This window comes from Neltuma alba, unplaced genomic scaffold, assembly GCF_004799145.2.
Source record: "Neltuma alba isolate B1F8T4 unplaced genomic scaffold, ASM479914v2 tig00012846_pilon, whole genome shotgun sequence".
Taxonomy (NCBI): domain Eukaryota; kingdom Viridiplantae; phylum Streptophyta; class Magnoliopsida; order Fabales; family Fabaceae; genus Neltuma; species Neltuma alba.
In genome coordinates this window covers 301674-317740 of record NW_021637233.1, presented here as the reverse complement: position 1 = coordinate 317740, position 16067 = coordinate 301674, and the positions used below count along the sequence as shown (strand labels likewise).

Sequence of the window (16067 nt, the reverse complement as noted above, 5' to 3'; positions counted from 1 at the left end):
CCCCACTTAAAATAATATTTTTCGGTTAAAATTTTTTTTCATTTTCTAAAAACATATTTGATCTTATATTTTATAAATATATACACACATATTAGCAATTAATTAATATATTTTTATATATTATTTATTATGTTGGCAAATGGAACTATTAACAAATTTATTATTCCAGTCTTTAATATAGGACCTAATTAGTATTCCCTCAACAATAATCAAGTAGAAGAGAGAAGAAGGAAATTAAAAAAGATGCTTAGGGTGTCTTAAAAAAATATCATGTTAACTAATTTAATTTACATTCTCAATCTACTCAAATTAATTAATTAGATCTTACATTAAGGATAGTAGAAGAACTTCAAATAAAAATATAAATTAAAATATATATTTTTTATGTAATATTATATTAACTTATGTCCTTTTTAGTAATTTGAACCTAAAAAAGTGTTTCTGACAACAATTATCTAAACATTCTTTCTTTATTAGAATTATTTTTTCACAAAATCTATTCTCCAGAAGCTATTTTTCAACCTATGAAGTTTTCAAAGCACTTTTTAAAGCATTCATGAAGTTTCTCAAACTCTCCAGGCCTGTAGTTCTATTATATCTCACATTTGCTACGCATCTCAGACCCCCTCTGTGGGATATCATATGGGAAAATCATGCTCAAAATACCGAACAGATGTAAGAATTACTAAGGACAATCGATTTTTATTGTTTTTAGCTCCAAATGCCGTTATTTCTTCTCCGTGAAACCCCAAAATGCACCAAAATAATGCTTTGTGTGAAATCAATCATTTAAAAACTATAATTGTCATACTTTCACACAAATTATAGATGCGGGTAAATTATTAGGTAAAATTTAGGCTTATCAATTATAATTTCAGCTATAAACCATGAAAGCTACTTGGGATCTATCTAGGGTACGAGTATTGATCAATCAATGAATTGAAGCAAAACAAAAGAAAGTATGAGAAAAGCTTGAAGATTTATGGCCTGTCTGGGAAGTGTTTAAAAGCACTTATAAGCGTGTTTCATATAAGTCTAAAAAAAATAATCTCTGATCTTACCTCATATTTCATAAATTACGGTTGTAAAGATTGTAAAGCTATTGAAAAGTAATTCTAGGAGGCAGTTCTCTCTTTTTTTTTTTTTGATGTGATGCGAAAAGATGTTTTACCATACTTAAACCAACTTCCCTTGACTGGTTTCAAAATTCTTTTTACAAAGCCAGGTGATAAAAAGAAATAGTCGAGTAATAAACCTTTTTCAGTCAACTGATAAGCTTAAAAGACAATGAAAAATTTCAATGGTAACTACAACCAGTTAAATAACTCCTAACATTCAACTAATCATTTGACAAAATGCATTAAATGCCGTACTCAACGAGTAGTTTTAGACTAATCCGGTTTAAAATTATACTCCATAATCAACGTTCTCAACCTTCTAACTGCACCTTTGTCTCAAATTAAAATCCCTCAATGTTGTGGCACACCCCAGAACCAACCCCCTACACTATAATTAATTGCATGCATATATTACTAAAGCTATTAAATCGTCTGACAAATAATTAAAACAGTCCTACACATGAAACTGCACACGAAGAGGAAAAAGGTAATCTTCAAAAGGCTATAACATTTAATGCTCAACTATATGGATGGGTATATGTGGTGAGTCTAATTTTGCTTATAATAACCAGACCATTGCATCATACATATAATACATGAATTTTCCCATTCTTGGTATCAAATCTTTATTGTGTCTGCATATTCTTGCTCTCCCACCCTCATCTTTCTAGCAGTGTACCATGAAGATCCTTGTCCCCTTAATGATCATGTTCTTCATCGTATTGGGGTTTTCTGAGGAAGTTGGATCAAATCCCAGTGATAGCGATCATCCATATGAGGCAATCTTCAACTTTGGAGACTCTTTAAGTGACACTGGGAATTTCTTATCCTCAGGTGCTCTTGCTTTCCCTGTCATTGGAAAGCTTCCTTATGGTGAAACCTTCTTCCGACATGCCACTGGTCGTTGCTCTGATGGACGTCTCATTGTTGATTTCATAGGTACGCTTTCTCCATGAGTTGATCTCAACATTGATAAAAAAAATCTCCAGTTCATTGGAAAGCTTCCCTGTCATTAGTTTTCTTCTTTAATTATCATAATGATTAGAAAACCTCCAATTACTCAGCATTGATTAAAAAATTAAAATTTAAAGTTTTATATTGTTACCAATAATTAGTTAATCTCCAGTAAAGATTATGAGGTAGGTTAGCTCTCTCTGTCTCTCTCTTCAATAAATTAATAATTAATTAAACATAATTTGGGATGAATTTTATTATTGTAGCTGAGGCATATGGATTGCCATATTTGACACCATATCTCAAACTAAGGAAAGGCCAAGATGGGCATCATGGGGTGAATTTCGCCGTGGCAGGGGCCACTGCACTTGATGCAGATTTCTTCTACAAAAGAGGACTTGGAAAGATACTGTGGACACATGATTCTTTAAGTGTTCAGCTTGACTGGTTCAAGAAGTTCAAACGCTCACTATGCACCACAAGACAAGGTGATCGACATTAATTGACTGATTATATCTAATTTTACTTTTTTACACTTTCATATAACATAAATACCTCATATCCCTATTATAAGGCACATCGGACCATCTCATCAAAATTAACAAGAGATGGCTAAATTATTATTACTTCCGGTTTTAAATATAAGAGTTAGTTGGGGGTTAGATTTAATCCTAAATTTATAATATTTTCTCCAAAATATCCCTATTATTTGTAAGGAGTTTCCATCAAGGGGTAATTCCAATATACATGATTGAATAGGGTAATTTAGAGAAGTCAACACGTATTTGTCACAAATAACCAACTTAACTAATTTTCTTAATTTTTCCAGATTAATTATATCACTCTTATATTAAAGACCAGAGGCAGTAATTTTTTTTTTAAATGAATGTTTTTTCCCCAAATTTATCCACATTTAAAATCACGAATTATATCTTGAGAAGTGAAAAAGAAAAAGTGGCAACTTTAATTTACTTTTTTTTTTTTGGCCGAAGCAACTTTAATTTACTTGGAAAATGTAATTAATAACCCATTTTGGTGATTTATACCACCCTTTTTTTAAAAAACAAAAGTGCCTTATAATAGCAATAGCACATACTGTATAATTTCCATGATAGCAATTTTTCTGTGTATTTGAAGATGCATGTGACAGATTGTGATAGGTACTTGAAAAGATCACTGTTTCTGGTCGGGGAGATTGGTGGAAATGATTATAACTACGCCGCTTTTGCTGGTGGCAACATTAATCAGCTTCTAGCAACCGTTCCTGCAGTTGTTGGAGCAATAACTAATGTCACCAGTGTATGTATATTATACATTTAAGTTTCAATCTATCGTGCAAATCATAAAACGTTTCATATATCGTCTACAAGCGTTGTTAGTTTGAAGATACATTAATTTCCAATATAATACTAAACACTGAAATTTAATTTACGTATAATATATAATGTCCACTTGTTTTCCCTTAAATTTTTCTTCGTCAAATTGATCCAATTTTTATGTTTTTGATGACTCATATCGCTAAAGATATGCATAGGTAAAATTGTTTTTGGACAATCCACAATAAATATGAAGATCTTATTATTATTTTTTTATTGAAATCATTCTTTCAAAGTGAAAAAGAGTATTAGCTGACAATGATATTTATTCTACATGTTTTTTGTTTTAGAATAACATTATCAAAATAAGGGGAAAAATGGATCTAGAGATCATCACATCTTCATATGAATGATTTCAAAAACATGTGCACCCTTCATGCTAAGATTTATATGTATATATTAATAAGAAAGATTAACTAGCATGACTTGATTTTGAACTAGAACGACCAACTAAAATTTTAATAAAATTGGAAGAATTAAAAGTATAATAAAAAGAGATCTAAATATGTGTGCTTTATTAGAACTTGCAAACGTACATTAATTTGATTTTGTTTTTATATGTTTCATAGGAATTGATAGCCGAAGGAGCAGTGGAGCTCGTAGTGCCAGGGAATTTACCAGTTGGTTGCTCTCCTTTGTACATGACATTGTTTATGAGCCAAAACAAAGAGGACTTCGATAAAAATGGATGCTTGAAAAACTTTAATGCTTTTGCTCAGTTCCATAACAAGCAGCTCAATCTTGCCTTGGACACTCTCAGGAAGAAGAATCCTCAAGTTAGGATCATTTATGCTGACTACTATGGTGCAGCCAAACGTTTCATTCATAAGCCACAACATTTCGGTACGTAATAAATTCCAATAGTTCTTTCTAGAATTCTATAAAGCACAATATATATCTTGATAATTCCTATACAATATTAAAAATACCCACGAAAAAAAGTTTAGCATGCCATTATATCTCTGTGTGTACTTCAAATGTCCCCTAATCATAACCAATGTAAAAAGAGATAAAATTTTTAATATCATGAATTATTATTCGTAAGTTATAAAAAATATGACTGATTCTTTAGACTACTTGCAATGCACGAAAAACATTTATTTGATACGCAACCTCTTTTGCATTTATGTTAAACTTGACATAGGCTTTTCCGTATAGCACAAAGGCTGAAGAATAAACTGTACTATAGTTCATGATTACTCATATTCCATCGGACCCTTTTTGATTATAGTATGCAATTGGTTTTTTTTTTTTTTTTTGTGTAGCCATCGCTTTTTATGTTACCCTTTTTACATGCATTTAAATGGCTGAAAACACCTATTTAAACTATTTATTGCCAAAGAGTACTTGAATTTTACTTAAACACCCAGGTGCAATTCATGTTCGGAGTATATAACCCTTTTTCAGTAGCAATTTATCTACAATTATTTGCAAAGCAGAAAACATTTACGCATAGCTAAATATACATTGCGCCTGCTAAAGATGAGTTGCATCTGCTAAATTCAAATTCTTTGAAGCCAAAAAAAAAAACCAAATAGGTACTTTTCAGCTTTTTTTTTCCCTAATTTTTCCGAACCTCTAAAAAGTAATATAACCATTAGGACAATTATATAAAGGGTAGATTTGAAGAAAAGAAAAAAAAATTAGACACAAACAACTTCCATGATCTCCTTGAGTTTAGCTACTAAATACTAACTCTAATCCTTAATATAAGAGCTTGTTCGACTTTTATTTATTTTGATCCTAAATATAAGACTGCTATCCACTTTGCTCTCATATTCATTCATTTTTTTCTAAGTTGGTCCTTGTAATAATAATAGTTACAATCAATACACTTGATTAGCAAGAGTATTTTAGGAAAGATAACACCTATTTATTGCAAAATAATTAACTTAATTAATTTTTTTAATTTACTCAGATTAATCAATTAGCTTTATATTAAGGACAGAGGTAGTAGTATATTAGGGAATGAAGGGAGTAAATAATATACAGCTTTCTATGAGATCACAGCCACATTGCTAGAAGAGTTAATTAAATATCGAAATGTCACCTAATGACTACAATATATTCATATATTGATTAATAATGGATTAGGTTTCACTGGTGAGACTTTATTAAGAGCATGTTGTGGAGGAGGAGGGCCATTCAATTTCAACAACTCAGCGAGGTGTGGTCACATAGGCTCAAAGGCATGCACAGACCCTTCCATATATGCTAATTGGGATGGCATTCACTTAACTGAAGCTGCTTATCGCCACATTGCCACAGCTCTCATTGAGGGACCTTTCTCACACCCTCCTCTCAGATCCTCCCCTTTCAATATAGCCTAGAATATTATTTTAAAGGCAGATTATTATATTCTTAAATATTTTAAACAAATTAAAATAGTGTTTTGAATAAATTCGGTTTGATTTTCTTGTGATGATGGTTGGGTGATGACGATGATCAAAGTAAGAATAGTAAATCAAAGACTTTTTCGTTCTTGAGAAATGAATGTGTAAAGATCGGACATCGATCCGCTCATTCTTATGTATGCCCTAAGATAATTATATGGGTATTTGAGTAGTAATTAGTGGAAATATTGGATTTTCATATTCATGATCTCAAGTTGTGAAATTAACATGGCCTGGTTCCATTTTGTTTCCTTATGTTATAATATCCTGGGTTGAACCAATCTCATATATAATCATGTAAACTCACAATTAAGGATACATAAAGTACTTCTAAATACTCAAAAGCCAAAAAGGATCAAATTTCAAACTATATTTAAATCTCTTCCCGCTTGCCTTTTCCTCAAAACAAGATGATACCATAGCGTCATTAGTTCTGTCAATGATAGCCCATACTCAATCATTTTCCCTATTGCGTAGCACTGTTCTTAATTGATCAATAATTTGCCCAACTATATAAAAGTAACCCCAAAAAAAATCTCCAACAGATGCAGACGATTCATTATTCTGAAACTTTTCTATTATTGTTAAACCAATTCCCCTGATGAATAAATTCTAAACAAAATAATATTAAGTTAATTTCGGGGAGGAAAACAGAAGCAAAAGGCTGGTAACGAATAAACTTTTTAAATAATGAAGAACCTAGAAATGCTCTAAAAGCAAGCACATGAATGATGATTATTGGTAGTGCTAGGATTAGTTTATCATCAATTTTGGCTATATCTTATCTAAAAGCTAAGTGCTTACTTGAAATGGAGGGGAGAAATTTTAATGAATCCAAATTTAAAAAATTGAACTTGGGCACAAATTTTTAATTAATTTTTCTTACTCTTTTATTCCTCCAGTCTTAAATATACAACCCATTTTGTAATATAATTTATACTACAAAATGAGTTTTCTCTTTAGGATTGAAGAAGTATCTTATATATTTTTTTCATTAAAATTTTATAACCCTAGTTTTAAATTTTTTTAAATTAAACTTGTTAAAAAAAATTTCCTACTCTCCCCCCAATTTCCCTCATACCGAAAGACCCCAAAAAAAAAAAAAGATTTTGAAAACTTTATTCATTCTCCCATATGGTTTTTGATCTATTGACAACACACGGCATGGCCGCGCCCCCATTGGTTCATTTAAAAGAATTAGTTTTGATTTGACTGAATAACAAACAAAATGAGATATCAAAATATTCTTTCAGTTTTAAATATAAGACATTTTTTATAATATAAATTATACTACAAAATGAGCCTTCTATTTAGGATTAGATGAGTAGTAGATTATGGCAAACATTGTTTTTATTACAAACATTAAATGTTTGAGTTCTAAATTTATCAAAATCATATAACTTTCACAACTTAAGGAATGCTTAAATCATAATTTTAGAACTCATTAATAAAGTCTTAACATTGATAGCAGAATTTGGTTTAACAAACATTGATGGAAGAATTTGAATATGTAATTCTTGCAGAGCACATAAACTATACAGACACACAATAAATTGAGCCAAAATCTTTGTCAATATTGAAAACAGACATTCACATAAAAGGTACACTATATTAAAGAAGTTTGAACATGAGTTGTTTTGATGGGATTGTAATTATTTTTATTTTTTCTTTTTTGAGTGCACCATATTAAAAGAACATTTCTTAAAAAAACATATTCATTGAGGTTAGGATAAAATACATATATTATTTGGGTATATCTCTAGAAATAGGAAGGACTAGATGATAAGGGCATATTTTACAATTAAATAGACATTTGGAGCATATTGGATTAAAATTATAAATATCTCATAATTATTTAGCTCATTTTATATAATTTTCTCCATAAATCTAATTGTTAGGATAAAATATAATTTCGCAACAAACCTACTCATATATTTTTCTACCTTGCAGGGAAAATTTTAAAATGAAAGGAAAGAGACGAATAATTTATTTTATCTCATTTTGCTTGCACTTTTTTCATATTTCCTCTATATTCTGATCAAATAATTTATTTTATCTCATTTTCTTAAATTATTAATTATATGAATTTGTAAAACGATGCCAAGATACTCTTATACAATAACGGAGCCATCACTGGATCCAAAAGACCTCGTCTTTTATACTACCGTTACGAAAATCGGCCCCATCACTCAAAATCTCGGATGATAATTGCTGTCCTCATCATGATCAGCAGCAATAGTTTGACCCGGCTCAAAGTCATAACACAAATAAATATGACTTCATGCCCACACTAGGATGACGAATTTTGTTAATATGATTTGACTTTATGCTATTTGCAATATGTTTTGAAATACACAAACATTGATAATACTACTTAATATGTTTTGAAATACTACCTCCACACCCACTCCCAGAGATTTAATTTAGTTTTAAATATCAAACTCTAACTCATTTTGTCTTACAAAAATATTTCAAGAAAGATAACACTTATTTATTACAAATAACTAACTTAATAATTTTTTAATTAGTTATTTAACTAGTATATAAACATTGACAATATAGCAAATTTTATTAAATATGATGCCACAAAGAAATAAAAACAACTGAAATACTAACTTCGGTTCTTGATATAAAAGTTACTAACTAATTTAGAGATATTAAGAAAATTAATTAAGTTGATTGATGTGAACGTGTTGGCTTTTCTAAATCATCTCATTTAATCAAGTGTTGTAACTACTCCTTCGTGGGAATTTTTCACAATCAATAATGATATTTTGCCGTTAAAAATTATAAATTTGAGGAACAAAGTAATTTGTTGTACTATACTTAAAATTAAATTCAACTTTTCAATTAGTTTTTATATTAAAAACTAGACAGTAATTTCGAGTATTAAAACACTAATAATAACTTATCATCACCATCAACATTATTATCTTTATTATTTGCCAATTAAATTGCACAAAATATCACCGACAGCATTAAATCAAAATCCTACCCACTCTATATTCAATCGACACAATCAAAGTCATCTGTCTGAAGGGCCTTTATAGGACAAGTTGGCCAGAAATTAAGGGTTTCATGCATACAGATATATATATAATTGGACAATTTTTTTTTTTGCAGATATAATTGGACAAGTTGTCATTAGATTTTAGCACAAAATTACTGACCATAATTTGGCTTCAGCTTTGAAAGCAGACATACTGGTCTCAGCTTGTATATTTAGTCTATATAATTTTGTCAAACGCGCTGAAAAAAAATGAGTAAAGTACTTTCGGGCTTTGGCCTTAATATTATATATATAATACAAATTAAATAGCGGTCTCAACCATATAGACTATAGTATTCAAGAAATATACGCCTTTTGGTTTTATTCAAAACAATATTCACAGTAATTTAGGCCTCCAGAAAAGAACATTCGTTAGTGACTAGACAAGATTGAGAATGACAACTAACGGGATTGGATTTAATAAAAAAGATTAGTCCCTCATAATATGATAAACCCAAATTTGCATTTCTGCGAGAGAGGTATTCACATTTAACGACATCTTATGTTTTTGTTGGTCCTTGATTTTATACAATTAAATCTAGTTGCACAAACAAGCATGTTACCGCCAGACTAGAGCTTGAAATCTCATTTAAGAGTAACGGGGGCGTTGTTATTGGGGTAGCTTGCTGTTGACCTCTTGGTCCTAGATTAGTGCGAATTTGTTAAAAATGACTTGTATTCTACAATAGAAAAGTGCAAAATTATAGAGGAAAAATCATTTTCTTCCGTTGAATTATAATTTGCTTTTCCATATTTGAATCATATTTGAGAATTAATTAATAACATGTATCGAAACGTCTTGATAACATCAAGATAATTTGGTAGTAATTTTAAAATATAAATATTAACTATGAGAAATATTATTACAACTATTTGAGTAATTAAAATAATTTGAATAATAAAATAGAAACAGAACATCAACTACTTAAAAAAAAGGGTATTTTACACCAGTTAGAATGGGTATTGACATCAGAAAGACAACCGGTACAGAAACAGGTGATGTTAAAAGTGTACATATTTTACACCAATCCGGAAATCGATGTTAAAAAAATATGATTTTAATACTGGTTATTGTACCAATTGGTGTAACCTTGGAAAGTTTAAATAAGAAAAGGTCTACTACTTATACCATCGATCTAAGAAGTGGACCTTTTTTAATTTAATTTTCTTATACTAGTTAGTTTTTTTGATGAGTGAATATTTTTTTTGCCAAATAAAAAAAAACTCAAAAACAAAAAGTTTAGTAGTTAGCAACTAACTAGTATTAGGGCTTAGAAAAATAGCTCATGAAGGAGGAAATAAATGTAGGAAGATGAGTTATCGGTGGTCAATGGGGAGAAAGGAAACGAAGGCCAGTTCCTTTTGTAAGGATGAGCTAGATCTCTGACAAATACTTGGTCATTCAATGTACTACAACTTGAATCTTATCATACTTGAATGACCAGATACTTGGTAGAGTTCTTCATCCTATTTCACAGATTAATGGATAGACATTCAAAGCTAATCTCAAACAAAAAGAGATCAGTATCAGGGTTTAGGCAAATAGCTTAGGGGAGAAATGAAACGGTAACGATGTTAACTACAATGAGAATAGAATAGTGGAGGCAATGGATGGCAATCAAAGATGACTTAAGCGCTCGACGCCATCTCCACACAGCTCTAGAGGTGAGAACGCGCCTCTCCATGTTTTGAGACCACAGAATTAAGGGCGGGTGAGCCTTATTCATAGCTAGGGCAAAAGCTGAACATTGATTGACATGGAACTTGGTGTTGAAAACTCATTTTACATCGAACACAAGATAATCGATGTTAATTTTAAATGTTACATCAAACTTGACAACACCCGGCACAAACACTCCCAAAAAATAACCAGTTACTAGTTTTTTTTTTTCCTTTTTTAAAACTAGGAATGTTTTCCACCCTAGTTTTAGGGTGGTTTGTTGTTATTGACCAAGAAGAGAAAAATGCATTAAAAGGAATAAATAAAATGGTAGCTCATCACAAAATATCATATATATTTATATATAATCAATGGGGCATATGGAGGCTTCCTTTACAAAATGTTTGGAAAAAACTGCATTTTTAAATTGAAAAAAACTAGTAGCCAAAGGAGGAGGAGGCTTCTTCATCGGACAACGAGGAGGAAGCAGTAGAGGGGTCATCCATGTCATCATACTCGATTTGCCTATCATTGAATAGCAGGTTGACTTTGCTGTCGAGGTCGTAGAAAGTGAGACACTACACGACAAAGGTAGTGATTAATCACCGCTACTCTTGTAAGTAGTTGGTTGAAAGGAGGCAAAGACAGGGGAGGCAGGGGAGAATGGTAGGGAGGGGGAAGAGGGAATGATGAAGGATGCATGTGGATGGTTTTTTGCAGTTTCACCATTGTGGGGCTGCCCGCAGAAGTAAACAAAGACAATGGATAAGGAGAGTTGGCTTCTGACCTTAAATAGACAGTGACGGGACATAGTGACTATTTGAGTTTAGATTATTTCAAGAGAACGAAAATGTAAGAGATAGGCTAATGTAAATATTAGTAAAATTAAACCAATTTTTCATAATTACTATTGTCATTTAAGTATGTTTATGCCGGTTGTGTTAACGTTTGATGTAAAAAGTAATAATGACTCCAGGTGTAAGAATAACTGAATTAACAATTGTATCATTTTTTCACAAAAATACCACCGCATCATTTATTACATCATTGGCACAATAATCGGGATAGATTGGGTAGTGTAAAAAGGTGTTTTCTAGTAGTAATAATTATATCGAGATTTAAATATTTATAGTCCAATTTTTTTTTTGGCCAACATTTGTAGTCCAATTTAAATGCATATTATTAATGAGCCGGCTTAATAATACTACTTTAATAGTCACTCATGGTATACCATTTGAACAGACCCTCAAGTTTAAAACTTAATTATGTTAACGCTTCACAATAACGATAAACGCTAACTAATTGCCCAGCTACCTGTTAAATTACTGTATTTTGTCTAAAATAAATAAATAAAACCTGAAATATGATTTTATGGGAGTAGTTTCCACTTATTGTTACGCATGACTGGTGTATTCTTTATCTGTATTTACGTGGTAAACGGAGTGATGACGAACGACTATACATTCTTTTGGCCAAAGACTCAGCCAAAAATCAAAACAAATAATTTTTAATTTCGTTATCAACTATATAGATGTGTTGACTTTGAGATTTGAACATTTCCTCATATATATATTTATAATGTTATTTCTCCATGAGACGACAAATTCAATGACGTCCACGAATCATCACAGTGGTAATAAATTCTACTCACGAAAAAGAAATTATGTCTCTAGAGATTATTTACTACATGGAAAGAATATTTTTATTCCATCAGTAAAAGTGTCTGGGTGTCTCCCAAGTCTCTCTATTCAGAAAGTAACAGGGATTGCAATTCAAGCCTGACTCACCGTATTGACTTCGTCTTTATCTTAGCTTATTGTTTAATGAGTTGGATAAATTAACGTTTTTTTAATTATTTTATTTTATATATTCTCTTTATTAAAATTTTATAACCTTATTTTTCTATTTTTTTAAATAAAACCCATTAAAATTTTTCCTCCCCTCCATTTTTCTCACACAAAACATAGGGTTAAAGTACCCCTTTAATTATCTGTACTGGAAATCGTTTTATTAACAGAACCCCTTTGATATGGTGAATTAATCGAGATAATTTGGAGAAAAAAATATATTCAAGTCTTGTATATAGGACCAAAACAAACTACTCAACTAGCTTGTTTTCTTTTAATTAAAGAGGCGAATGAGATTACAAGTAGGATTGAAATTGCGTCTTCCTACATAGAGCTTTTATGCTACTGAGCTGTAAGGAGATGGACAATTAACTTTTACATTTAAAATGGAGTAATTCATATCAAAGTGCAGTATCTCATAATGTTCATCTTCCGGCCTTAGCCGCATGTTATAAACAGGTTTAATTTATTCTTTTGTTTTATACACATAAAGAGGTTTATTCTTGCCAAAACTTTATTGATGTTTCTCAACACCGTAATTTGCTTACGGTCATGCATGATATATCTTATTATTTTTGATAATTTTTGTGACGTGTATAAAAGTTCGAATAATTTATAACAGTTGTTTAGTTACTAAGTTATGTTTTTCAAGTTAGTAAATATATATATTGTGATTGTTGAATGCCGTTTCTTCTAAACTGTTCACTTCCTCCTTTTTTGATTTTCCACTTGGTTGTCCAACCTTCTTTTAGCACCATCATTTAAAAAGATTAATTTAATTTAAAAAAATGAATTGATGGAATTTATGACTCGACTAATATGAAATTTAGGAAGAAAAAACTTAGTTTGGTCTATAGTTACATGGAATCCGACCAACTAATATGCCAGGCCCACCTGGAGTTAATTACACTTGTCATGGTTTGTGAACAGTATGGATCCATATGAATTTTTACCATTTATATTAATTATATTTATGTTGATAGTAATTTTATCTATACATTCAAGCTTAAATTGAACACAAATTCTCCTGAAATAAATAAATGTTTAGAATATGATAGTGAAACCCCTAGAAAGTTTCAATTTTTATATAAAATCCTCTAGGTTATTAGTTTATTATTTTACTAATAAGGCATTCATGGTTAAAGACAACAAATATCACCTCTCACACTTTTTTTTTTTGTAAAATAATATCCTTAAACTTCTAATTAAATGTATTGATAATTATCATAAACTTTTCTGTGTTGTGTACCAAAATTAAGAAGATATATAATATTTTACCCATATCTTTATATTGAGAGTTCAAGATGAACTTTAGTATAACATCAAAATAAATTATTTTAGTATGAAATGAAGAATTAGATTACCAGATGATGAAGGAAGAAGCGCGCGCGCACAGAGATATATATATATATATATATATGCGCCCTGAAAATGATTTGGAAGAAAGTCTGGTTCACGAGGAATATTGAATATTCTATCCAGATCAAGATAAGTTTGTCTTATTAGAAAGAAAGAAAAACTTTGAAATGGTCTTCAAGTTCCCATAGCCAACTAGTTATACCAAAGGTGCTAAGAAGAATATATAGGCTGACCAAGTCAACGCAATTAAAATATGGAAGATAAAAGAGCCAGTGCGCCTATAAATAAATCATTTATTTGCATGAACAGAACACAAACTTGAAAGCTGATCAGTACTACCTTTGTTTGCATATTTCAACTTACAAGTTCATAGCTTTCCCTCTTTGCTATCCATGGAAAATCCTGTAAGGTTCTCAAGCTGCAGAGGCGTGGCCTTTGAGGTCAAGCCTCATGCAGATCCTTTCGCCATAGCCAAAGCTGCTCAACCAGAACCACAAAAAAGCAATCGCTTTTGGCCTTTTTCTTCTTCCAAAGTGTTCCCTTCCTCCATACAAAGATCTGTCAGCAAACCCAGCAGCCATTTCTGTGACCTTGAACCAGAAGAAGAAGAAGACGACGATGATACTGTTCTTGAAGATGTCCCAGAAGAAACCCACGACGTTGAGAACCAGAAGCCTGTCATGGTCCTACTTCCTAGCAAGCGTGAACAAGTGCAACCATCAAAGCCTGCACGAAAGAGCGGATCGAGACTGTCCATCATACTGCTAGATCAAGGGCTTTTCACTGTATACAAGAGGCTTTTCGTGCTTAGCTTGATCCTGAATATAACTGGCCTGGTTCTTGCAGCAACAGGCCATTTCCCATATGCAAGAAATAGGGCTGCTCTTTTCTCTATCGGCAACATCCTCGCTTTGGTTCTATGTCGAAGCGAGGCCTTCTTTCGTGTTGTGTTTTGGCTTTCAGTGAAGCTCCTTGGTAGGCCATGGGTGCCTCTTCTTCTCAAAACTAGCACAACTGCTATTTTGCAAAGCGTAGGAGGCATACACAGTGGCTGTGGTGTTTCCTCTATTGCTTGGCTCGTATATGCTTTGGTTCTCACTCTTAAAGACAGAGACAAAACTTCACCGGAGATCATAGGCGTCGCGTCGGCCATTCTTGGCCTTCTTTGCCTCTCTTCTCTGGCAGCATTCCCACTGGTTCGCCATCTCCATCACAATGTATTCGAAAGAACTCACCGTTTTGCTGGCTGGACCGCTCTTCTGCTTCTCTGGGCGTTCATCATTCTCACAATCTCCTATGACCAGAAATCCAAATCCTACACAAGCCAACTTGGCTCTAGGTTGATCAAAACACAAGAATTTTGGTTTACTGTAGCCATCACAATCATTATAATCATCCCATGGCTCACAGTTCAACGTGTTCGTGTCAATATCTCCACCGCTTCCGGCCACGCATCGATCATCAAATTCAATGGAGGAATCAAAGCGGGAATACTGGGAAGAATCAGTCCTTCACCACTCTCAGAGTGGCACGCCTTTGGCATAATCTCAGACGGAAAGAAAGACCACATGATGCTTGCTGGTGCAGTTGGAGACTTCACAAGATCTCTTGTCTCGAACCCACCAAGCCACTTGTGGGTTCGGCAAATTCACTTCGCAGGCCTGCCATATCTGGCGAACCTGTACGAGAGAGTGTTGTTGGTGGCCACTGGTTCAGGAATCTGCGTGTTCCTCTCCTTTCTCTTGCAGCCATGTAGAGCAGACGTGAATTTGTTGTGGGTGGCTAAGGGGATTGAACAGAACTTTGGTAAGGAAATCAAAGGAATGATGAGTGGGCATCCAAAAGAGAAGGTGATAGTTCATGATACTGCTGTTCTTGGGAGGCCAAATGTGTCTGAACTCAGTGTGATCACAGCCAAGAGGTGTAATGCTCAGGTGGTCATCGTCACCAGCAATCCTGAAGGAAGCAGAGACGTTGTGAATGCCTGCAAGAAAGCTGGGATTGCAGCATTTGGACCGATATGGGATTCTTAGTTTAATTTCATTTTCTTCTTATCAAGTAATTAATGTCCTTTGGTACGTACTGTCCATTAATAATGTTCCTTTCCTCTTTAGATGTTCGTATTCATACATGTTAGCTTTCGCATCGAGTTTGCCAGCTCTGATGATTTGCACCAGACTTTACAATCTGTATATATCCGATGGCTAAATCACCAATATTGGCTTTTCTTATTTTTCATTTGTGTTATATAGGGAAAACCATTTTGTAGTTATCTATATTTTTTTTTCCAGGGACAAAGTGTTTAACTACT

General features: G+C 32.3%; 2 protein-coding genes across 3 annotated transcripts; both read left to right on the top strand.

Moving 5' to 3' along the window:
- Positions 1 to 1720: 1720 nt before the first annotated feature.
- On the top strand, positions 1721 to 6064 carry LOC114731804 (GDSL esterase/lipase At5g45910). 2 transcript variants are annotated; one of them, XM_028919059.1, is made up of 5 exons: positions 1721 to 2057; positions 2390 to 2560; positions 3223 to 3371; positions 4018 to 4291; positions 5543 to 6064. In XM_028919059.1, exons 1-5 carry the CDS (start codon positions 1799 to 1801, stop codon positions 5776 to 5778), a joined length of 1089 nt encoding a protein of 362 aa, XP_028774892.1. In that variant the 5' UTR covers positions 1721 to 1798; the 3' UTR covers positions 5779 to 6064. The 2 variants fall into 2 exon arrangements, with proteins under 2 accessions (XP_028774892.1, XP_028774891.1); XM_028919058.1 differs by having other exon boundaries at positions 2339 to 2560.
- Positions 6065 to 14148: 8084 nt separating this feature from the next.
- LOC114731802 (adenylate-forming reductase 03009-like) lies at positions 14149 to 15799 on the top strand. The gene is made up of 3 exons (XM_028919055.1): positions 14149 to 14938; positions 15023 to 15530; positions 15588 to 15799. The coding sequence occupies exons 1-3, from the start codon at positions 14149 to 14151 to the stop codon at positions 15787 to 15789; spliced, it is 1500 nt and encodes a 499-aa protein (XP_028774888.1). The 3' UTR covers positions 15790 to 15799.
- Positions 15800 to 16067: the final 268 nt, after the last annotated feature.

Bases quoted from the DNA above. Each gene is read 5' to 3' on its own strand.
- LOC114731804 (XM_028919058.1), top strand. From the start codon at position 1,799: ATGAAGATCCTTGTCCCCTTAATGATCATGTTCTTCATCGTATTGGGG. The intron at 2,561-3,222 runs GTGATCGACATT...TGCATGTGACAG, and splicing joins ACTATGCACCACAAGACAAG to ATTGTGATAGGTACTTGAAA. The intron at 4,292-5,542 runs GTACGTAATAAA...ATAATGGATTAG, and splicing joins TCATAAGCCACAACATTTCG to GTTTCACTGGTGAGACTTTA.
- LOC114731802 (XM_028919055.1), top strand. From the start codon at position 14,149: ATGGAAAATCCTGTAAGGTTCTCAAGCTGCAGAGGCGTGGCCTTTGAG. The intron at 14,939-15,022 runs CAGCATTCCCAC...CTCTTCTGCTTC, and splicing joins TCTTTGCCTCTCTTCTCTGG to TCTGGGCGTTCATCATTCTC. The intron at 15,531-15,587 runs GTGGGTGGCTAA...AGGAATGATGAG, and splicing joins AGAGCAGACGTGAATTTGTT to TGGGCATCCAAAAGAGAAGG.